The sequence below is a fragment of the Gopherus flavomarginatus genome, chromosome 1 (assembly GCF_025201925.1).
Source record: "Gopherus flavomarginatus isolate rGopFla2 chromosome 1, rGopFla2.mat.asm, whole genome shotgun sequence".
Classification (NCBI taxonomy): domain Eukaryota; kingdom Metazoa; phylum Chordata; order Testudines; family Testudinidae; genus Gopherus; species Gopherus flavomarginatus.
The window spans coordinates 207,427,982-207,453,339 of record NC_066617.1 but is presented as its reverse complement, the minus strand read 5'-3'; the positions used below and the strand labels follow the sequence as shown (position 1 = coordinate 207,453,339).

Below are 25,358 nucleotides of genomic sequence, written 5' to 3'. Positions count from 1 at the left end.
TTTCCTTTTGAAGGACAATTTATGTGAACACTTTCAGGTCAAAGTCTCCTTTGAAATATGAGTTACTTGGAATTGGCCTTTACCACCCTGAGATATTTGTATATCAAAGGGCATTCATGCACCCAACCTGTCTGTTTTAATGAACCTTGAATTATATGAATATTTATTTGTAATAAAAAAAAATCTCAACACAATTGTCATTTGCATCATTAATACTCTAGTAGCCTGGCATTAGCTAATGAGATCCAAGTGTAATGTTGCATATAAAAAATATTCTATTTTATTCCTTTGAACTGATTGGTTATCCTGGCTGTTTTTATATTCAAGATGCACAGAACCTGTGTTAGAAATAAAACTGGATGTTCTAACTGTACGTAATTGCTAACTACTGGCTTCAATATTTTTACTGCAACTCCTTTCTAGCTGAACCAGCAGGAGAAAGTAAGTTGGTAATAGTGTGGTGTCAGGCAGTAATATCACAGCTCGCTCCTGATACTCAGCACTGTCTATTGTATTATTGCAGTTGCATTTACTGTTCAGGCCTGAGACAAAATTTCCTTCCCAGATCAAACCCTCAGAAGAATAAAGCCTCATTGTACGGTGTGTACTTACATACAAAATCCCTGGCCATCCTTAAATCCCCATGCTTCTTTAATTACATAGGTTATTTTGGATACACTTTAAACTATCTCACCACAACTGGCACTAGCTGGCATCTTGTTAGTATCTCTCCAGCACACAGTTGAAGCATATTGATGTGGCAATTTGGGGAAGACTGACTGTCCACTGCCCGCATTATCGTCCTGATCCATAGCTGAGAATCTTTAAAATCGAAAACAAAATTCATTTTGTGACTAAACAAAATTTACGTCGAATGGAGGTAATTTATAAAGTTTAGATCATCACATCGGAGTAAGAAACTGGGTTAAGTCCTTCAATCAAAGTATAGGAACCAGGCTTTAAGATGTGAGTGACCCATCACAAAGCGTGTCTAGTGAATCTAATCAGACAAATGAATATTCTCTCAGGATGATTTTACTACAACCCACTGGGCAATGTGTTGATAAGAAGTATTCATGGAGTACCATTGTCAAATATGTTAATTAAAACTATTCATCAACCGAATTAAAAGAAACAAAGTCATAAAAATCTTGATCTATGAACAATTTGCAAAAAGAAAATAGGGCTAAATTCACTGAATAAATTGATTTCAAAATGTAGCCCTATCCTGTTAAGTACCATGTGCAGTCTATTTGGAGCAATTACCATCATTCACTCCAGACATCCAGAGGTAAAAGACTTGAGCTACTCCACTCAACAATCTTTCTTTAGATATTGTTTATTTTAGTTTGGAAACATTTGTCTCTCCCATCACAGGTAATCAGCGAGTTTGAAGCCTCTCCTGACTCATTTTCCTACAGAATCCCCAACTTGAGTCGGAATCGACAGTACAGTGTCTGGGTGGTGGCTGTCACTGCTGCAGGAAGAGGCAACAGCAGTGAAATTATCACCGTGGAACCATTGGCTAAAGGTATGGAGACTGCCCTTTATAAAATAGTCTTTCTGTTTGTCTTTTAAGACCACCAGTTACTAACATACCTTAATTGTCATTGGTGTTGTGGTTTGTTTATTTTTAAGTTTCAGTTCTAAGTTTACCGAATGGTCTGTCTGTGTGGCAGTCAGAGGCATACCTGTCTTAGCTTTAATTGAGCTAGTAAAGCTGAAAACAACAGTGTATAAGGATGGCAGAACTGCAAGGGGTTGGGGGGTAGTGCCCTCACGATGGACATACTGGAGGGGTGAGTGCACCCCTGCCAGGTCTTGGGCCTCAAGCTATCACATCTCTCTCAGGGTGGAATCACACATGCCTCCCAGTCTCAGACCAGGTGCTGGGCTGTAGTCCCCTATGATTAGCTGTGATTACTTCAGCAGGCCTGACTTATCTTCAGTGCCTGCAGTTCTGTTCCCTCCAGGAACAATGACATGGGACAGAGAACGTGAACGTGAGAGAAGCTCCTTTGGGGGAGAAAGGAGGAGCCCAAAGGTGTTTTATGCCAGTTCAGGATTGGTGAAATTACAATCTATGAAAGAAAAAGTCACACTAATACAATGTCATATCCTCTAATATAAGGCTAGTAGGCAGTTTGCAGAAATGCAGGGTGTTTTGACAACACTGTAAAATAATGTGAGACTTGCAAATAAGCTGTTGATAGGTTGGGCAAAACAAGCTCTCTCAGTTCACTTGTGAGGGTCAAAGTATTTTATACTCATATATGCCTGCTGTAATTTCTAAGCTAGTCATAGTTTTCTAAGGAATTTGGCAATTTTGTTTGTTTCTAGGTTAGTTTGTTTGTATTTTTGTTAGAATAATCTCAGAAGATTATTAGAAGTTAAATTATGCAGAAATGTTTGTGTTACAGATTTCCAAGCTGCTTTACTATCTACTTTACAAGCAAATAACATTAAAACAGTATCTAGTGTATGGAAAGTAGTGGGTCTTACCTTAGACCTTAGTTCCTCCTGTGCCGTTGACACATCGGGCAGTCCAGTTTCTCCACTGATTATGATGCTAATTATGGTGGTACTTCCCAGGTGATACCAGCACATTCAGTATCCTCTGTCACTGTCTTCTGCCAGTTCTTCCTTGGCCTTCTTCGCTTTCTCTTTCCTCCTTCTAGTACTCAATTCAGTGCTTGCTTAGCACCTCTCCCATCTGCTGTATAGTGTATATGTCCCAACCATTTGATCCTTCTTTCTGTAATGATATTTGTTAACATGTCCTGCTCTGTGAGCTCCCTTCTCTTGCATTTGTTATTTTGTCCTTCTGTGAAATGTGTAGTATCTTTCTTAGCCATCTGTGATGGTGATGGGCAGCCATCTGTTTTCATTAGCCACTGTCATTGGTCAAGTCTCTGCTATAATAGAGTGACCAATACAATCACATGGTATAATAGATCTTTAGTTTGGTGTGGAGACTTCTGTTTGACCAGCTGTTGTGGTGTATTTTGTGGTAGATCACTGCAAATCGGCAGATATCCACTTCAGATCTGTGGATCATTTTTGCAGATTGCGGATCAGATGCAGATACAAATTTTGTACCTGTGCAGGGCTCTATTTTGTGATACAGATGAAGTGAGCCATTTTATAATTTAAAATTTATAAATTACAAGAAAAGTAGCGTCATCTTCTTTTATACTATGAACATGTCCTCTAGGGTGACCAGATGTCCTGATATTTAACCCTTTGTCCCGCGTCCCGATCAATGTACAATCAGGACTCCATTTGTCCTGATATTCAGATAAGGAGGCAAGCAGCAGGGAGCACCCACAGGGAAAAATTGCAGCCAAGCTCCCCCTCCTCCTCTCCCCTTCCCCTCAACTTGCCATGTCCCCGCTCCTCCCCCCACCCCCCAGCGCCTCCCACCACCGAAAAGCTGTTTGGTGGCACTTAGCGCTTTCCAGGAGGAGGGAGGAGGAGCGAGGACGTGGCGCACTCAGGGGAGGAGGTGGACAAGAGGCAGGGCAGGAGTGGGGACTTGGGAGAAGGGGGTGGATGGGGGTAGAGCGAGTGTGGATGCTTGGACGGGAAGAGGCAGGGTGTGGGCGAGCACCCACCTGGCAGAGGGGAAGTCGGCGCCGTAGAGGTGAGTGGCAGGCGAGGGGTGAAGAGGCAAGTGAGTGAGCAGCGAGCAGGAGTGAAGAGGCGAGTGGTGGGTGGGTGACTGAGGAAGGACGCAGCAAGCCAGCAAGGGGCCTGCTGGATGAAGAAAGGCACGGTGGGGGGAAGGCAAGTGGGGAGGGGGCAGGCCTGGGGCAGAGTGGAGGTGGAGCCTGGGAGGAGAGGGGGTGGACTGTGGGCAGGGCTGACAGCACCCCAATGTGTCCCGATATTTTAGTGTTGTGATCTGGTCACCCTAATGTCCTGTGAGCTGCATTCTGTGAGTTTGCAAGTGGTTTGGGTTCCTGTGAAGTTATGTTACTTCTGCGCACCCTAATGATGTAGAACACACAAAATGTTGAAAACCATTTCCTGTCATAACCACAACTGCAATGTCTGCAGGGACCTTACATCTTGTGGATAAGGGAGAAGCGGTGGATGTGGTATACCTAGACTTTAGTAAGGCATTTGATACGGTCTTGCATGATATTCTTATCAATAAACTAGGCAAATACAACTTAGATGGGGCTACTATAAGGTAGGTGTGTAACTGGCTGGATAACCGTACTCAGAGAGTAGTTATTAATGGTTCCCAATCCTGCTGGAAAGGTATGACAAGTGGGGTTCCGCAGGGGTCTGTTTTGGGACTGGCTGTGTTCAGTATCTTCATCCATGACTTAGATGTTAGCATAGAAAGTACGGTTATTAAGTTTGCAGATGATACCAAACTGGGAGGGATTACAACTGCTTTGGAGGGTAGGGTCATAATACAAAATGATCTGGACAAATTGGAGAAATGGTCTGAGGTAAACAGGATGAAGTTTAATAAAGACAAATGCAAAATGCTCCACTTAGGAAGGAACAATCAGTTTCACATATACAGAATGGGAAGAGACTGTCTAGGAAGGAGTACGGCAGAAAGGGATCTAGGGATTATAGTGGACCACAAGCTAAATATAAGTCAGCACTGTGATGCTGTGGCAAAAAAAGCAAACATGATTCTGGGATGCATTAACAGGTGTGTTGTGAGCAAGACACAAGAAGTCATTCTTCCGCTCTACTCTGCACTGGTTAGGCCTCAACTGGAGTATTGTGTCCAGTTCTGGGCACCGCATTTCAAGAAAGATGTGGAGAAATTGGAGAGGGTCCAGAGAAGAGCAGCAAGAATGATTAAAGGTCTTGAGAACATGACCTATGAAGGAAGCCTGAAAGAATTGGGTTTGTTTAGTTTGGAAAAGAGAAGGCTGAGAGGGGACATGATCAGGGCCGGCGCTACCATTTAGGCAGCCTAGGCAATCGCCTAGGGCACCAGAATAAATGGTGGGCGCCGTTTTGCCGGAGGGGGCGGCAGGCGGCTCCGATGGAGCTGCCGCAGTGGTGCCTGCGGAGTGTCTGGTGCTCCGCGGCTCCAGTGGAGCTGCCGCAGTCGTGTCTGCGGACGGTTGGCTGCTCGCGCGGCTCCGGTGGACCTCCCGCAGGCATGACTGCGTCAGCTCCACCGGAGCCACGGAGCACCGGACCCTCCGCAGGCACCACTGCAGCAGCTCCAGCGGAACCGCGGGACCAGCGCGCGGGGCGGCGAAATTGCCGTCTGCTTAGGGCGCTCAAACCCCTAGCGCCAGTCCTGGACATGATAGCAGTTTTCAGGTATCTAAAAGGGTGTCATAGGGAGGAGGGAGAAAACTTGTTCACCTTAGCCTCTAAGGATAGAACAAGAAGCAATGGGCTTAAACTGCAGCAAGGGAGGTTTAGGTTGGACATTAGGAAAAAGTTCCTAACTGTCAGGGTGGTTAAACACTGGAATAAATTGCCTAGGGAGGTTGTGAAATCTCCATCTCTGGAGATATTTAAGAGTACATTAGATAAATGTCTATCAGGGATGGTCTAGACAGTATTTGGTCCTGCCATGAGGGCAGGGGACTGTACTCGATGACCTCTCAAGGTCCCTTCCAGTCCTGGAATCTATGAATCTATGAATCTGATTTGTAACCTAGGGAGTAATTAACTTTTGAAGTTACCTTCAGAAAGTAAGAAAACTACAAAAGAAGGTTGGTAGGAACCTGGTGAGGCCTTTTACTGGAATTCTGCTCTATGAACACATTTTTTTCTTCATGTCAGGGATCTTGCAGTAGTCCTAAATAGTAGTAAAAATTAACAGAAATTTTCAGTCAGTATAAGAGAGCTTAAGTAGTCTCAGAAACATTTTGAAAATATCAAAATGAAATATTCTCTTGACACTTCTGAAATGAATATCTGTTCCATGGGAAAATTTGCAAATTTCATTTTTTGGTCTTTTTTGGAATGATTATTTTTTGTTGACAATTTGGAATTTTCAGTGGAACAGGAGGAATTCTAGTTTCCTTCCATCTCTGCTCACAAGTGGATTGCAGCTTTTATTGATACTTCAAGGTATCTTTGGGTCTGTTTTGTAGATAAATTACAGTGACTACATTAACTGCTATTTTCTTAGGCCTGGTCCACACTACGCAGTTAAACCGATTTTAACAGCATTAAATCGATTTAACACTGTACCCGTCCACACTACAATGCACTTTATATCAATTTAAAGGGCTCTTTAAATCGATTTCTGTACTCCTCCCCAACGAGAGGAGTAACGCTAAAATCGATATTAACATATCGGTTTAGGGTTAGTGTGGCCGTAAATCGAAGTTATTGGCCTCCGGGCGGTATCCCACAGTGCACCACTGACCGCTCTGGCCAGGTATCTGAACTCTGATGCACTGGCCAGGTATACAGGAAAAGCCCCGCGAACTTTTGAATTGAATTTCCTGTTTGGCCAGCGTGGAGCTCTCATCAGCACAAGTGACCACGCAGAGCTCATCAGCACAGGTAACAATGCAGTCTCCTGAGAATAGAAAAAGAGCACCAGCATGGACCGCACGAGAGGTACTGGATCTTATCGCTATATGGGGAGAGGATTCAGTGCTAACAGAACTGCGTTCCAAAAGACGAAATGAAAAAATATTTGAAAAAATTTCCAAGACTATGATGGGAAAAGGCCACACCCAGGGACTCAGTGCAGTGCAGAGTGAAAATTAAGGAGCTCAGACAAGCCTACCAGAAAACCAAAGCAGCAAACAGAAGATCCGGGTCAGGGCCAAAAACATGCCGCTTCTATGCTGAGCTGCATGCAATTTTAGAGGGCTGCGCCACCACTACCCCCCCCTTGTCCGTGGATTCCGAGGTGGGGGTTATAATCTCAACCCTGGCTGAGGATTCAGTGGAGGGGGAAGATGAGGAGGAGGAGGAGGAGGAAGAGGAGGACGACCTTGCAGCGAGCACACAGCACTCCATTAGCCCCAACAGCCAGGAGCTTTTCGTGACCCAGATAGAATTACCCTCCCAGCCCTCCCAAGCCACTAGCCCAGACAGTGAAGCCATGGAAGCGACCTCTGGTGAGTGTACCTTTGTAAATATAAAACATGGTTTAAAAGCAAGCGGTTTTTAATGATTGATTTGCCATGAGGGCTTGGGATGCATTCACAGCCAGTAAAGTTACTGCAAAAGTTTGTTAACATGTCTGGGGATGGAGCAGAAATCCTGCAGGGACATCTCCATGAAGCGCTCCTGGAGGTACTCCAAAAGCCTTTGCAGAAGGTTTCTGGGCAAGGCAGCCTTGTTCCATCCACCATGGTAGGACACTTTACCACTCCATGCATGTAGCAAGTAATCGGGTATCATTGCATGACAAAGCCTAGCTGCGTATGGTCCCGGTGATTGCTGGCATTCAAGAAACATCCGTTCTTTATCTCGCTCTGTTATCCTCAGCAGAGTGATATCGTTCATGGTAACCTGGTTGAAATTAAGGAATTTAATTAAGGGGACAGAGAGATGGCCATTTTCCTACTGGGCTGTTGCTTAAAAGAAATCCTTCCTTGCACGTAGCAAAGCGGGGGGAGGGGTGGGGTAATGGCACTGAGCTTTTTAGCGTTTGGCCAGCAGGAATCTTCCCAGCTACCAGCCACGTGGTGGGGGGGGGAGAAAGGGGGGTGATTAGCAGTGATCTTCCATGATATCAGCCATGCGGTGGGGGGAGGGGTAAAGCAATCCTAGAGAATTGGATTGGGGAGGGGAGGGGTTGGCGTCTGCTGCTGCTTGTTAACAGGAAAGAAGCAGGGCACTGTGTATATGAAGGCTGGAGAAGCTGTGGCTTACCATGACCGCATGCAAGTTGAATTGTGATGCCCGGACCTGCATCTGTGAGATCTGTAACACCAGAGCCGCAGGCACTCAATATTAAAAGTTTCCAAATGCGACCTTGTAGTGAAATCACATGTGCTATGTAAGGTGAATAGTGTTGTTCACTGTGAAAGAGTATAACCATTGTTCTGTTAAATGTATCTTTTTAAATCCTTCTCTCCCTATTTACCCTCCCTCATGCAACTGCACATTTTTCAAGCCTCCCTACTCCATCCCGAAGGCTAGCTCAGATAAGGTGGAGGAAGAAGAGGACGCGAGATGAAATGTTTTCTGAAATCATGGAAGTAACCCGCAATGAAAGAGCTCATCTGAGGGAGTGAAAGGACGTGGTAGCAAAGTACAGGAAAGATGCCAGTGAACGTGAGGATAGGAGGGACGAATGTGAGGATAGGAGAGACGCTCGAGATGAGAGGTGGCGGCAGGAAGATCAGAGGTGTAGGCAGGAAGATCAGCGGTGGCGGGATGCAACGCTGGAGCTGCTGTGTGATCAAACTGATATCCTCCGACGTCTGGTGGATCTTCAGGAAGAGGAGCAGGGTCACAGAGTGCCGCTGCAGCCCATGTTCAACCACCCTCAGTACTCACCATGTTCTGTATCTTCCTCACCCAGACGTGTAAGAACGCGTGGGGGAAGGCTTTGTGCACTCGCCCACTCCACACCGGTGGACAGTGCAACCAAAAGGCTGTCATTACATTGAAATGTGCTTAATGGCCTTTTCCTTCCCTCCTATCCTCCTCCCAAACCACACCCGGGATACCTTGTTAATTCTCTTCCTCTTTTTATAATTACATGCTTTTTAAACGATAGTGACTTTATTTCCTTAAGCAAGCTGTAATCGAAGGGGGAGGGTGGGTTGCTTACAGGGAATGACTTTTAATAAAGAATACATGCTTTTTAAATGATAGTGACTTTATTTCCTTAAGCAAGCTGTAATCGAAGGGGGAGGGTGGGTTGCTTACAGGGAAGGAGTCAATAAAGGGGGGAGGTTCATGAAGGGGAAACAAACACAGCAGTCACACCGTACCCTGGCCCGTGGTGAAACTCGTTTTCAAGGCTTCTCTGATGCACACCGCTTCCTGGTGAGCTCTTCTAATCGCCCTGGTGTCTGGCTGTGCATAATCAGCGGCCAGGTGATTTGCCTCAGCCTCCCACCCCGTCATAAAGGTCTTCCCCTTACTTTCACAGAGATTGTGGAGCACACAGCAAGCAGCCATAACAAAGGGGACATTGGTTTGGCTGAGGTCTGAGCGAGTGAGTAATGTGCACCAGCGAGCCTTTAAACAGCCAAATGCACATTCTACCACCATCCTGCACTTGCTCAGCCTGTAGTTGAACAGCTCCTGACCACTGTCCAGGCTGCCTGTGTATGGCTTCATGAGCCATGGCATCAAGGGGTAGGCTGGATCACCCAGGATAACAACAGGCATTTCAACATCCCCAACTGTTATTTTCTGGTCCGGGAAGTAAGTCCCTTGCTGCAGCCGTTTAAACAGAGCAGTGCTTCTGAAGATGCGAGCGTCATGAACCCTTCCTGGCCATCCAACGTGGATGTTTGTGAAACATCCCTTGTGATCCACCAGTGCTTGCAGCACCATTGAAAAGTACCCCTTGCGGTTTATGTACTGGGTGTCCTGGTCTCCGGTGCCAAGATAGGAATATGAGTTCAATCTATCGCCCCCCCACAGTTAGGGAATCCCATTGCAGCAAAGCCATCCACTGTGACCTGCACATTTCCCAGAGTCACAACCTTTCGTAGCAGCAGCTTAATGATTGCTTTGGCTACTTGCAGCACAGCAGCCCCCACAGTAGTTTTTCCCACTCCAAATTGATTTCCGACTGACCGGTAGCTGTCTGGCGTTGCAAGCTTCCAGAGGGCTATTGCCACTCGCTTCTCCACTGTGAGGGCTGCTCTCATCTTGGTATTATGGCGTTTCAGGGCAGGGGAAAGCAAGTCACAAAGTTCAAAGAAAGTGCTCTTACGCATGCGAAAGTTTCGCAGCCACTGGGAATTGTCCCACACCTGCAAAACTATGCGGTCCCACCAGTCTGTGCTTGTTTCCCGGGCCCAAAATCGGCATTCAATGGGTAGAACCTCCCCCATTACCAGCAGGAGCTCCAAAGCGTAGGGGCCCGCAGTTAGGGAGAATTCAGTGTCCATGTCCTCATCACTCTCATCGCCGCGCTGCCGTAGCTGCCTCCTCCTTGCCTGCCTTTGCAGTTCATGGTTCACCATAGACTGCGCGAGAATGTGCGAGGTGTTTACAATGTCCACGATTGCGCTATTGATCTGAGCAGGGTCCATGCTTGCTGTGCTTTGGCGTTTGCTCAGTTCACCCAGGAAAAAAGGCGTGAAATGGTTGTTTGCTGCTTTCAGGAAGGGAGGGGTGAGGCTGTACCCAGAACCACCCGCGACAATGATTTTTGCCCCATCAGGCACTGGGATCTCAACCCAGAATTCCAAGGGGCAGGGGAGACTGCAGGAACTTTGGGATAGCTACGGAATAGCTACCCACGGTGCAACGCTCCAGAAATCAATGGTAGCCTCGGACCATGGACGCACACCGCCGAATTAATGTGCCTACTGTGGCCACGTGCAATCGACTTTATAATGTCTGTTTTATAAAACCTGTTTATGTTAATTCGAAATTATCCTGTAGTGTAGACATAGCCTTAGACAGAATGACTAACTTAAAAAAACACTCCAGTGGTAAAATCTTGGCTCCATTGAAATCAGTGAGAGTTTGGCATTGACTTCAGTGGAAGCAGGATTTCACCCTAGGTGGTCAATCTGTGGGTAGACTTCTGGGTTTTGTTTGTTTTAGTTAGCTTGTTTTTAACTATCCAGTTACCTTTTCCTACTGTGTGGTCTTGTCATGCTAGTGTTAGTCTTTCCCAAAGCATATGCACCTGAAAATGGCACTTCAGAAAACAACACTGCAACATCACAACTGACAACTGATTTCCTTCATGCTATTCTGGTGATATCATTTACTCAAGACAGTGCTTCATTAGCCTTGATGGGATGGTGGTTTCAGAAGTACCTGCTCATGTAGAGTAAGCAGGTATTTGTTGGTTGCTGTTTAGCATCAGCAAGTGATGGGCATTTTCAGTCTGGCTCTTTTTCTATCAGCAATACACTGTAGTCCTACTACCTAGGCTTCATTTCATCTGTTCGTCTCTATCGTTAGAACTGATTTTTGGTGTATATTTTAATTAATTTTTTTACCAGAGCAAATGTCCTAATAAGCTCAGGCTTCTACCACACATTAAGAGAATCTAGGCATCACAATCCAAAATGATTACCGATACATAATATATGGCTTCATTTTCTCTTCATGAATCCCAGCTGTCCCACTGCAGCCCACAGAAGTAATTTTCTTTCACTCTTCAAGACCTGTTCTATATATGATTTTACGTTAAATATTATTTGCAGAGGATAAGAACCCACTGAGATGAAACATCTCAGTTACATTTGATGCTGACTCTCATTTTCATGTTTGTCTAATTAGCACAAAATGGATCATTAACTGTCAGTTCTGATCAACATGCACACTTGAAGAATATCAGTATTAAAAATGCACTATGAAATGTAGTTGCATCCAATTTCAGCATGGTGCTTTTAGATGCAGATTTAAGGACTAAAAATGAATAATAATTACATTAAGGGTCATACCTGGGAAATTCACTATGTGAAAGCTAAAACATGACCCCACAGGGCCTATGTATTATGGAACAAAAATACCACAGTAACATTTTGCTGAAATCCTTAGGTACAGTATGTGTTAAAGATGGAGTTGCCATCTTAACTTTGAATTTATTAGCTTTTGTGGATTCAAGTTAGACTCCTATCCCCTCTGCACCCTCCGATTTATTTGCCTAACTCCCTAGTAATTGTAGTGAGACTATCCCTCCTAAAGTTAGCAAATTTCATATTGAAAAACAAAACAGCTTTGTGTTATGTAGCACAAAAGGAATCTATTAAAAATGACAAATCTATTTTCCAAGTTCCCACAGCTCAAAATACCAATCTGAGCTTTTCCAATTCAGAAGAAAATTAATCTTCCCCAGATACAATGTTTTAGTCTGGGCTTGTCATAGCATGCTGAAGAGAACACACAACTGACTTGTGTTGAACATCCTGCTGTTGTAGCCATAGACATTTAAAATTCATGGCTTAAGCAAGCGTGTGCTAAAGTGGAATGAAATGAAGTTTCCTCTGTGAGCCAATTTATAAAATATTTCCTTGATCCTGACAACCACACTTTTCTTATTTTTAAAATGCATCCCATATAACATAAAGGTCTCATTTTCAAAGCAGACAGCTCGTTCTGAGTACACAAACAACAGTTTTGTAGACCCAAACTGGTGCAAGACCGAATTTAAAAGGCGCCTTTAAAATTTTGTCTTGTATTGCTAAAATTATCTGTGGGCCATGCATTTGAGGACCCATCTTACACATCCACATGAATGTTTTCAGATGGGATACCTTGCTGACTTTAGCGTGTGTGTGATCACATTTCCCTTGATCTGTTCTTCTCTGGCGATTTCTAGTTGCCAAAATGGCCCGTGTGTACCATTGCAACCTGAAGCAACTTAAGCCATGGCTACACTGGCACTTTACAGTGCTGCAACTTTCGCGCTCAGGGGTGTGAAAAAACACCCCCCTGAGCACTGCAAGATACAGCGCTGTAAAGCCTCAGTGTAATCAGTGCTGCAGCGCTGGGAGCACGGCTCCCAGCGCTGCAAGCTACACCCGTAAGGGATGTGGTTTACGTGCAGCGCTGGGAGAGCTCTCTCCCAGCACTGGCGCTCCGACCACACTCACACTTCAAAGCGCTGCCGTGGCAGCGCTCTGAAATTTCAAGTGTAGCCATACCCTTAGATAAGACAAAGGGCTGTTCTAAGTTGCACCAGGGACTGGCTCCAGGGTCAAGGGCACATAAAGCCACATTTTCCCCTCCACTCTATATCTGAAGTGAATTATTGACAGAGAGTTCACAGCTATGGACAATTTTGATGTAATGCTCATATCATTAGAGGAGATGAACCATCCATAGACTGACCTAATTGTCAAAATCTATCTGTCTATTGTAGGCATTTTTATAGCATGCATCACTATAGTATTTAATCACTGGCACTCTTTTTCCCCATTGAGCCAGTCTCAGCCAGAAAATACAGACCTAACTGAAAATCACACATCAGGTTATGAACCCTGGCAGTTCCACCAACAATCCCACTCTGGTACAGTAGGTATCTAGCCTAAACTGCTAACTCTCACCAGGCTGTGGATAGTGATGGTACCCACTGGAATTCAAGATGACAATGTTTTATCTGGGGTAATAATTTCCTTTTTTACATTAACATTACTTTGGATGGAAACATAGATAATGGACAAGACTGCTTCAAAAGAGCCTATTGTATTCCATGAACTGCTAGAAAATGAGAACGAAGAACCTTTCCACCCCTGCCACTTGCACAGAAGTAGGGCAGGTATTTGGACAAGCTCTGATCACAGGATTACCTTAGAAAGACTATGCAGTGGGGCATAGGACCATACAGACAAAGCCTAAGGTGGTTTGACACTTGTAAAAAATGAGTCTCGTTTATAGCAAGAGCAGGGAATAAAACAATGTTGACTTTTGAAATATCTGGGCCATTGAAGACATAGATTAGTCATAAAAGAGATTATCAGAACAACTATTGATCAATTCAGAATGTTTTCAACTTTCACTTCACTGAGGTGAATAAGATTTTGTGTTTGCTTGTCAAAATGAAACTAGGAGATTTCATAGGATGCTGATATGCTATTCTTCAGTAACTAGAGTCTTTAAGATTCTGACATGTTGTAGATACGACTACCAGAAAATGTGGACTAGAAGATAATTCAAAGAGGGGAATGCCTTTGATATAACATTTCATCTTAGCTCCCACCAATAAATATACAAAAGATTAAGTTTTCATAGAGTACTAGGAAAGGAAAGAGAGCTCAAGGATTAAAAGCTTTTGGGATTTATTCTACTTCAAGGCTCTTCCATCCCCAGTCTTCTTTCCTCCAGATATTAAAAATACATTATTTGTGTTCAAATAAATAGCTGATAATGTGGGTAAAAATAATTAATTTTGCATTTGTGTGTTTTTACTCTAAAGAATATATGAAAAAGAGCTCCTCTGTTTCAGTCTTCCTCTTCTTATTGTTCAGCTCCAGCCAGAATTCTGACATTCAGTGGCACAGTAACGACCCCTTGGATGAAGGATATTGTCCTTCCTTGCAAGGCCGTTGGGGACCCATCTCCTACAGTCAAATGGATGAAGGATAGGTAACCAGCAACTATATGTGTAGCTTGAATAAGGCACTTTAGCTTAAAATCATGAGTGAGATTGGGCATGACACTGCATCAGGGCCGGGGCTACCATTTAGGCAGCCTAGGCAATCACCTAGGGCGCCAGAATAATTGGTGGGCGCCGTTTTGTGGGAGGGGGCGGCAGGCTGCTCCGGTGGAGCTGCCGCAGTGGTGCCTGCGGAGGGTCCGCTGGTCCGCGGCTCCGGTGGAGCTGCCGCAGTCATGCCTGTGGATGGTCGGCTGCTCGCGCGGGTCCGGTGGACTGCCCACAGGCATGACTGCAGCAGCTCCACCAGAGCCGTGGAGCACCGGAGCCATGGGACCAGCGCGCAGGGTGGCGAAATTGCCGTGCGCCTAGGGCGCTTAAACCCCTAGCGCCAGTCCTGCACTGCATGAGTGTGTCAGGAGGAATATACCCTTGCTTCACTGTGTAGAGACTGATTACAGCTTCAGAAGGAAAGTTCAGAATGTCCAACTGACTAAAACTTGTTGACTTTAAGGGTTAGAAGGTACTGAAAATGTGGGGGGGGGAAGAGAGATAAATATTAAATACTTTAAATATAGTTTTAATTGGTATTTATATATCAGGCTTGGGGAATATAACTGTAGTGTCAATGATCATTGTGTTGCTAATGTGAATCAAAATCCATGGTAAATGCTAATTGTAGTAATTTTCTAAAAAGAAAACATTCATGAGTATAGTACATAACACACATTTTGCTCTTTTCTAAACATACTGGTCATGCTTTGGAGAGCCATGCTGTAACTGTATGGACAATAATTTGATCCAAATATTGGATCAGAAGTGATACTTGGAAGCTATGAGAGAGAAATCCATGTCCCATACCAGTGATTATGATGCATTGTACAACTTTGAGTTACATTATACCCCGAGCTGGTTGTACTTTTTGAAGGGGTTGATAATTAAGGAGGAAGTCCTCTCCTTTATTATTCAAATCATAGCCAAGATTCCCACTTATTCAAATACTGACCATTGGCATTTTCCAGCAGCATGCTTCCAGTGCTGCTTTAACTAAAGAGGGTCCTGTTCTTTCTTTTGTTTGTTTTAATCCGATTGTAACTTCTTTAATGTATGCATTTTGTTTCCTGTGAGGTAGTAACGGGACACCCAGTCTAGTGATGATTGATGGGCGAAGAAGCATCTTCAGCAATGGCAGCTTTGTTATCCGTACTGTGAAAGCAGAGGATTCTGGATATTACAGCTGTGTGGCCAGTAACAACTGGGGTTCTGATGAAATTATTTTGAATTTGCAGGTACAAGGTAAGCCAGTTGGACCTTTTACATAATTGTTTTGACGGTCTTATCATGGCTGTTAGTTAATGTGTAAGAGTGTGTGTAATGTATATTTAAGTGTGTGTGTGCGCGTGTGTTTGCATGTCTATGTATAAACAATATTTTTGCAAATTTAAATAATCAAAAATGAGACATGAGAACTCATAAGAAAGGTTCTCCTAGTAATGGTGACTTGGCTGCTTCGCAGTTTATCATCCTGTATATTTTATGGTATACATTTTGCAAGCTGAAAATTAACATGATAAAGTCATTGACTTCAGTGGGACTGTTCATGCACTTAAAGTTAAGCATGTGGATAAGCATTTGGAGAATCAGGTCCAAAGTGTTCACTTTCAATTGATTTTGAGTTCTACATAAGGAAAATAACTTCTTATGCTCTTACTGTTGTTATGTATATATAAATATATCATTTTAAAGTTGCAAAATTTAACAGTAGCTGAAGGAATTTTGTTTAAAATGTCCAAATCAAATTTTCCTGGACTGAGACCTAGTATGGAAAACTTCAACATGAAAGGAGAAATGTACAGAAAGCTATGGTGACTATAAGAGGGGGTATTAATATTTTCCCCTACTATAATCTTAGTTAGCAGGTATTACCAGGTACCTGCTATAATATTTTTTAAATGTATACAGTCACCCAACATGGTATTGCTAGGTGCACAAACAATGTGAAAATATGTGTAACACTAATGTCAACAAAAGCACACAATGTTCATGTGCGCACACACACAAAGATCCCTCAACTCACAAGACTCTCCTCCTCTTTCCCCCTCAGTGCAAAGCTTGAGCAAATAACCCTTGCAATGTGCCTTAACTGTCAAAACTTATCAGACATGGGAAATATATTACTGAATTGAGCACATGGAACGCTCTTTGGAAAACATTCTGTTCCCAGTCCCCAGATATATGGTCCTAAAAATTGTCAGCTCAAGTAGTCCAGCAATTTAGAACACAAAAAGAGAGGTGGCCTCTATGGCAGTGTAGGTATTTCTATGTATCCCTATCTATTAAGCCTGAAACAAATGTCAGTGAGTGCATTAACTCACCTAAAATCCAACAAAGAAGCAGGCATGCTTTTTTGTAGTGTCTGAAACATGATCACAATAGGGAAATGGGACAGAAATAATGTTAAGTTGAAGCCTTGTTTCTTGTACTCTAATACATACTTTCATAATTGTATATTCTCAAAGTTATTAAACTGCAATAACTAAAAGCAAATCACTATTAATTCCTTTGAATAAAGGGAGATTGGCATCTAATATGTGGGATCTTAGGTGGAGAAGGTGGGAACTGTGATGAAAAATGTAATGTTCAATCTTTTAGGGTGTAATATGTTCATTAACTCTCAGTGGAAAGTACCAAAGCAAAAGGAATAAGGGAGAAATGATACAGTACATCTGATGTAACTAATCTTCCCTGGAGTATAGAGTTTATTTTTTCTCCAGCACTCACACTGTACTTAGCAGTTAAGTAGCTAAGATCAGCCCCCTATAAACGAGGTGAAATTGGTGGTCTTGCTTCAGATCAGCACTGATCAAATTGCTGTCCTGTGACTTGAATGGGAATTTCAGCAGGAAATTACTCCAGCTGCTTTGCTCTGGGGAGCACAAAGAGTCCATAAATCCAGCTGTATTTACAACTGCTTTGTGTCACTCGAATAGCGCTTAGTAGCTGAAGCATGCTAGTGAATCTGATCTATAGGATGAAATTCTGGCTTCACTGAAGTCGAGTTTTGCCATTGTTTTCAGTGGAGTCTGGATTTCACCCATCGTGTTCAATTTCATATGCTTCAGCCTCCAGTTTCTTTCTCACTTCTATCTATGGTGAAAAAAGAGATGATATCTATATTAAGATTCTGCTCCCTCCAAGCATTTTTGGGCAGGATGTCTCTGACAGAGCTGAGTGAGAAACAGTTTTCCAATCCTGGGAATATTTTCAAGAGTGTGAAAATATTTTCTTATTCTGAATCAGGACTAAATTTTCACAAACCAAAATAATAATAATAATAATTAATAATAAATTCAGTTCAGGATAAGTGAAACATTTCATTCTGAACTTTTCAAAATGTTTGATTTTGGCATTTTTTCCTTCATGCCTCTTTTTCACTCTAATTGGCTTAGGTTTCTAAACAAAAAGTCATTTCAAACTGGACAAACTGAATTTTTCATTTTGAAAACATTGAAACAAAAGATTTTGACAGTTTCAAAAAATTTTTCCAAAAAAATTTCACTCCAGGAGATTCATTAAACTTACCTGTTTCTCAGACAGTTTTGGTTTTGATGTATTGGCATTTTTAATGAAAAAAAAAATCATAAAAAAGTTCCTGATCAGCTCTAGTTTCCAATCCTAGAGATTTCAGAGATCTTTCTTACAATATGGACTACATCACAGAATTCTTAGGAGGAACATGTAGATGTGTAAATGATAGGGACAGGGATTCCCTCAGAAAAGGGCAAATGTCAGAAAGATTTTTATCCAGTCATCAGTACCTGAAAGTAAGGATGGATAAGCCTGGTTGTGTAGAAAGAGAACAAATCCAAACTTTCAGACAAAACCTCGACTTGAACTGAACCTGTGTTGTGATTATAAAGTGTACATAACTTTTTAAAAAATATTAATTTATAATAATCTTGAACCTCTACCTCTCTTGATTCAAACTAGGAGCAGAAGGGGACAAGAAGTGACTAAATACCCCACAAATTTTCCTTGCCATATTTCTGGCCTAACTGTAACCAGGCAATCCCAGAAATCATATAAGAGCTTTTTCTTATCAAATTTCTAGTTCAGAATTGTGAATCCAAGTGATTCAGATAAAGTTTAGATAAATATTCAAACCCTAAGCCTCTGGTCCAAACTGAATCAACTCTTTGGAATTTCACTTATCTCTACTTGTTAATTTTTTAACAAACAGCATTAGCTTGGCAAATGCTCATCTTCAAGGAGTCCACAGCATGCCCTGCATTTTTAGTCCCCCCATTCAGGAATTCTCAGTTAGCATAATAAGACTAGATAAATAGTTCAATTGGAAATCAAAGCCATGTATGAATCTACCAAAATGAACCAGAATATTGCAAGATGACCTCACTTGATGGAATCATGATATTTTGTCACAGTGAAAAAGAAGGAGGGATGGTCACTTTCCCACAATCAGCCCCAGATGCACTTTGCTCTGAGAATCCATCCTGTATGCCCAGGCAAACTCTTGGGTCTGATAGACTCTGTGCACAGCAACAGAAACAAAACTTTTCCAGGTTCACCCACCTCTTGTTGGTAGTGCTGCATCTCTTCCATGTGGATGGGCATCATGAGTGGAAGAGAAACATCTGGAGATGCTGTGGCAGCTTTTGCAAAGAGGAATCTGGATTTCCTCATGGCAGAGATACTCCATTCCTGTGCCATTTAATGCACACAGCTAAATTTTCAACACATGGAGCTGAACAAAAAATGTGTATGTACTCACTTTTGCATATGCGATTACCACTATTTGGTGCAAACGCATCCCTGTGTGTGCCATTTATTTGCAAACCGGCCTCAATTTCCATCAGCTAAACTTGCAGCCATTGCACTTAAAACAGGCGTGAAAATTAATAGAAAGTTAATTATGAGAGGCCACGTGTATTCCTGGTCAGTTGGAAGGAGATCCTGCAGGACAGCAGAGCTGAGAAATACAGATGTTCAGAGAAAAAGTGGGGAAAAATGAAAGATAAAATTGTATAGAAATTTAAATATAAAAAATGAGAGCTTGTCTGCTCACTTCTAACTGAGGGTGTCAACTATACAGACACTTTGACAGAAATAATTTGCATTTTTGCCACACAAAACAGTTATTTGATAAATGACTGTTAGAATGTTTAAAGCTATGCATAATCATTTAAATCTATTTTCTATTTTTAACTCCTTCCCATCCAGTGCCACCAGACCAGCCAAGACTTACTGTGTCCAAAACCACATCTTCTTCTATCACTCTTTCCTGGATACCTGGAGACAATGGTGGTAGTTCTATCCGAGGTAATAGAATTCAGGTTAACTATAACTTACTAAATTATCATCTCTTTAGAGGCTTGGCATATAATAATGATTAGGGCTCCGTGTCTGTCATGGAGGTCGCGGAAGTCACATATGCAAGTCATATGTATATTTATATTACACAGAATCTATTGGAACTAATCCAGTAAGAAGAGAGTTCAATATCTTTCTGTGCTAAAGGGTTTCTTAATGTATAAAATCCTCATAATATCTTGTCATATTCAGCAGAATTTGTGATTTGTATCTTCTAAAGAAGTTAGGTAGCTGGTTTATCATTGTCTTTGCTTTTCTTGCAGGTTACATACTGCAGTACTCTGAAGATAATAGTGAGCAGTGGGGTAGTTTTCCCATTAGCCCTAGTGAACGGTCCTACCGTTTAGAGACCTTGAAATGTGGTACCTGGTACAAGTTCACACTAACTGCTCAGAATGGAGTGGGACCAGGACGCATCAGTGAGATCATAGAGGCCAAAACACTTGGAAAAGGTACTGAATTGCTGTCCTGTTTACTCAGACAGTTAATGAGTGTGAGCTCTCCCATCCTGTTATAGAAGTAATTCTGTTGTTATGGTTAGAAAGAGAAGCACGGATGTTCCAATTTTAGTTGCTTTGAGGATTTTGTTATTGCTTTTGAAAACATTGTTTGCATTGTTGTTGTAACCATGTTTGTCCCTGGGCATGAGAGAAACAAGATGGATCAGGGGTCCCCAACGCAGTGCCTGCGGGCGCCATGGCACCCATGGGGGCATCTAAATACGCCCACATCCTGGCCGGTGGTGGAGCATCTGCCGAAATGCTGCTGAATTTCTGTGGCATTTCGGCGGCGATGCCTCTCAATGACGTCACTTGTCAGTGGCAAGTGGCGTCATTGAGAGGTGGCGTTGCCGCCGAAACGCCACAGAAATTCAGCGGCGACGCCTCTCGATGACGCCACTTGCCGCCGACAAGAGACGTCATCAAGAGGCATTGCTGCCAAAATGCCGCAGAAATTCGGCAGCATTTCTGTTGGTGGAAGGTACAAGCTTTCAAGATCTGGGAAAGGAAGCAGATTTTCTGAACTAAATACAAGTTGGGATAGATTGTTAAGCAGAAGGGGTACATTACCTCAGCTACCTTGTCTCTTTGAAAACATTTTCAGCTACGTCTTTATCAGTACAGACTAGGTTAGGTGTACAAGCCCTTATGTGCACCTTAGCTGCTTCTCTTTCTTAATTTAACTGGTCCCAAAATGATTTGGTAAATTTTACCTCTGAATCTGAAGTTTTTAGCATAGCTGTCCTTTTTTGTCCTTTTTTGTTAATTTAAAGATATACAGTCTGTTCCCTCTACTATTAATGGGACTTGCCCATATGCTTCAAAGTAGATCTATTCAAAAAACAGAATTTCTGTAGCATGGGAAATTCTAGTATTTTTGACATTTGTTTTGATCTTGAAATGGGATGAAAAGTCAAAATATCAGCTGTTTTTCAGGAATGAAAAGTTTAGATTCAGAAACTTCAAAACAAAACATTTAGACATTTTTGAACAAAACAGTGTTTCATTTCAAAATGTCAATATTTTGATGCTTTTGCTTTGAGTTTTCCCATCACAAAAACAGAAAATTATATCAAAATTAACATTTTACCACAAAATCTTTTGATTTTGACAAAACCCCTTATACCTCAAAATTTATGCCTGAAATTTTTTGATCAGTTCTACTTCAAAGGAAGAATATAGCCCTAAAGGGCAATTCACTAATGTAGAATTTTTTTCCAAGTTTACCTGCCTTTCTATGACACTTTCACTTAGTTTTCTATATATTTGGTTTTTGTATGGGCAGCAGTGAATAACATTCTGAAATGTTGGTTGTAGATTTTCAAACTGACTTGTGCAGAAGTTCAAACTGACTTGTGCAAGTCCAGTTCACACAGAAGTGCATGCACATTATTTCTGGGTTTAAAAATCTGGGTCTCTGAAAAAAGAAACATTTTAAAACAGGGAGAAAAATTTGAGAATGATTTATGAAAAAGGCAGGACTGTCCTGTCAATTATTCCTTATTTATTTTTATTTATTTTAAGTATTTCACATAAAATATACTTTCTCTTAGAGCCACAGTTTTCCAAAGAACAAGAACTCTTTGCCAGTATTAACACCACTCGAGTACGATTGAACCTTATTGGCTGGAATGATGGTGGTTGTCCAATCACCTCCTTTACCCTGGAGTACCGGCCATTTCGGACCACAGTATGGACAACTGCTCAGCGGACATCACTTTCTAAGTCCTACATACTATATGACCTCCAGGAATCAACTTGGTATGAACTGCAAATGAGAGTGTGCAACAGTGCAGGCTGTGCAGAGAAACAGGCCAAATTTGCCACACTCAACTATGATGGCAGTAAGTGCATTAATTTAATGTATTTGGTTTAGCTCAGTGGTTCTCAACCTGCGGCCACCCAGGCCCCGCAAACTCCAGAGGTCCAGGGTGGGGCAGCCGCCTGGCCCCGCAAGCTCTGGGGTTGCGGTGGAGCAGCCACCCAGCCCCACAAGCTCCAGGGGTCCGGGGTCGGGGTGGGGCAGCCGCCCAGTCCCACAAGCTCTGGGGATCCGGGATCAGGCAAAGAGGAAGGGATGGCCCAGGCACAGTGGGGATCTGGGGTCAGGGTCCAGGCTGCCACTGCCCTGTCACCCAGCCTCTGTGGCCCAGGTAACATATTGTGGGTCACATATATGGCCCACAATGATAAATAAGTTGAGAACCACCGGTTTAGATGCAGTTTTTGTGTAATATCTAATGTTTCTCTTCCATCCAAGAGTCATTTTGATCTTTTTTTTATGACTGGTGCCTGTAACCATCACCAGAAAGAGTGTGATTGGCTGCAGTGTCATTCCCTGGAGCTTCTTTGTGACAGAACTCCAAACCCACTAAGTCTGAGTCTGAACAACTCAGAGTGCAGGACTAATAGTTAAAACTAGTCCTTTTTGAGTGCAGTAAGTTATTTTGGTGCAGGAGGTTTCCTTACTGTGTTATACAATCAGTGCTGGCTATAACTCAAGTACCATCAGCTGACTTCTTAGTGTTTTACTTAGACCCTTCTGTCTGCTCCTTCTCGATCCTTTCACACACAGTTTTTCTGCCTTTTCCTGACATTTAAAAAAGCCAAGCACAATAATTACTGCATGGCTGGATCTGCTGTTTTAAGCTGCACATTAGGTTGGGATGTTGTGAAAGGCACAGACCAGAGTGTATAATAAAAGAACTAGAGCAGTTAGCCACTAAATTCTTATGAAAAACTGTTTCCAAAAGGCAGCTCACATGCTTTTTGGTCAGTAGACGGTAAATAATTTAATTTCACATAATGTTATCTAAGTGCCATTTAACTTTGTGTGCTACGATATGGAATCTGCAATAAGAAGACAATAAAACTGTAAAAGTATTTCTATTTCAATGGGGTACTGCCTCTGGTCAACTGGAAAATCTCACAAAGAGCAGCAGACATTTCTGACACTGATTATCCCGTTTGATAACAGTGCTTTGGTAGTGAAGCTCTACAGTCAAAGTGGCTACAGTCAGCCTTAGAGAAAGAAAGTTTGATCTAGAAAAATGAGCACATAACTGGGAATCAGAGGAGTTTGTAGAGCAGAATGGGAAACAGAATTTTATTTATATGAAAGGATTTTTTTCATCTCCGATTGAGACAAAAACCATGAAATTCTGAAATAATTTGTTGTAGAAACACCAAAACATTCCTGCAGCAGGGATGTTTTTCAGTGTTGCCAAAATGAAATATACTCCCTCTGTCCTCTTGCTCCCTAACTGCTCTCTGGTGGGCTGCCAAGATAGGGGGGAGCCACAGAGCTGGAGGCAATTTTCCAATGGAAACTCAAAATATTCTGGCAAAATTTAAATATTCCTGAGGAAAATTTTGATTTTGCAGAAGGTGAATTTTCTATTAGAAAATCATTCAGATGTGAAATTTCCAACCAGTTCCATTCATGAGTGCTGATCCTGACCTTTTGGACTCATTGTGTAACCTAGGACAAGTCATTTAACTGGTCTTTGTTTCAATTTCCCTACCAGTAGAAAGGAAATAATAATACTTCTGAATTTATGTACTGTAAGTTGTTTTAGGGATTATTGTACTGGGGTTTTAAAATGTAAAGTGCTACAGACGAGTGCTTGTTAGCGATAGTAGAATTTGGGTAAACCCTTCAGAAAGTTAGCAGAAAGTTCTGAATTGCACATCTTTTCAGTTGTTTGGTTTGCATTCAGTTTGGAACAGCTAATAAGTGTTAGGTTAAATGCCCTAAAACGTAAAGCTCTGTGTACAGCCAGTTAGTCTGAAAGGCTAGAGCATTCGTATTAGAGCTCTGTGAAATTCTTTGATTTCAGTTCCCACACGTCAGCTAACCTTTCCCAGTGGTTTCAGTTTGCAGAATTTTGTGTCCCTTCTATTTTTGCTTGCGTTTCAATTACATTCAAACCAAAATACTTAGGTTTGGATTCTTAGCTGTAAGTCTCCACTGAGTATAGGAGCGGGGATGGCATGGGGGACTACAAAGGAGCCAGTTTTGCATCTCTAATTCTAAGGCTGGTTCAGTTCTAATCCTGGAATAAATTAGAAGAGTTCAGTAGCAGCTCTGAACTACACTAGTTGACTAGGCCCACAAAGGCCCATCCAACAGCCAAAAATAGCTGGAATGCAGTGAATAAGACATTCTGGAGTACAAGGTCCAGAGTGTATCATGGGATATGTAGGCTGACTGGGGAGGCTGGCCCATAGGGATAAATGGGGTCATGAGGCACCCAAAGTACAGCTCCTATGAGGCACCACAGCAGCTCTGGCAGATGCAGATGAATGTTGAACTGATCCAAAACAAAACATTTGCAAGCTGAAATTATTTATAATTTTTTGTTCTATGAAAGGTTTTGATATTTTAACTTTTAATGGCAATTTGGGATGAAAACAAATGTTGAAATATCAGAAATTGCCATGAGATGGAAATTTTGGTTTTCGCTCAGCACTAATTTCACACACTAAACATCATCCGCTGATTGTGTGAAGCATATATAGTTCTATTAAACTTGTGGTACATATTGTATTAAACTAGCAGTGCTCATCTATAATGTACCAGGTTTGCACTTTATTTAGAATAGCTATAGAACATTTAATGTATTTACCTAAAAACTGAGGTTTTAATTTAAAGTTAGGACACTATTTTAATACCACTTAAGTCAAAATATAGCATCTTGAAAGACATGTTTTTAGATACTACTGAGCCTAACTCTCTCCTTAGCCAAAGGGTATGTGTAACTGTAAGTGAAGGCAAATTTTAGTCATTAGTATGTGGGAGAATTTGGGATGATTACTTTGCAGAGATTAGTTTGCCCTTCATTAGTTTGCAGCTCTTTCCATATCTTTAGCTGATCATTCTCTCCATCGTTCCTTTAGCTAACCATTTCTGTTAGTTCTGTGTAAATGTGTTTTCATGCTTTACTCTATAAAGCTGTTATTATTCTTGGTTTCCTATTAAACCACACTATTTCTGGTATAACGTGAACACTGTAGCTCAGCAAAGGGGAAAAAACCCTACACAATGTGTATGAAAAATGCTACTGTATGAAAATAAATGTGCTGAAGTATCTGAGATAACCTTGGATATTGGCACATCCTGTGCTTACCCAAAGTCCTTCAGGATATCACTGTGCTTATTATGTTCAAAACAAGTAGCTCAAAAAGGGTGTAGATCTTTACATTTGATCTGTAATTATGGCACTTACATTGCATCACATCATAATACTTCTATGATTTTGTAT

General features: G+C 42.1%; 1 protein-coding gene across 3 annotated transcripts in view; it reads left to right on the top strand.

Annotated features, from left to right (window-relative positions):
- Positions 1-25,358, top strand: part of DSCAM (DS cell adhesion molecule) — a 680,512-nt gene that overhangs the window by 593,754 nt on the left and 61,400 nt on the right. For 2 of the 3 annotated variants that reach the window (XM_050933241.1, XM_050933240.1), the window contains exons 21-26: positions 1,378-1,531; positions 14,079-14,196; positions 15,339-15,502; positions 19,445-19,543; positions 19,858-20,046; positions 21,648-21,938. In XM_050933241.1, coding sequence (XP_050789198.1) covers positions 1,378-1,531; positions 14,079-14,196; positions 15,339-15,502; positions 19,445-19,543; positions 19,858-20,046; positions 21,648-21,938 — 1,015 coding nt within the window. Of the gene's footprint in view, positions 1-1,377; positions 1,532-14,078; positions 14,197-15,334; positions 15,503-19,444; positions 19,544-19,857; positions 20,047-21,647; positions 21,939-25,358 lie in introns of those variants that run through there. The other variant, XM_050933242.1, reaches the window with a different exon arrangement.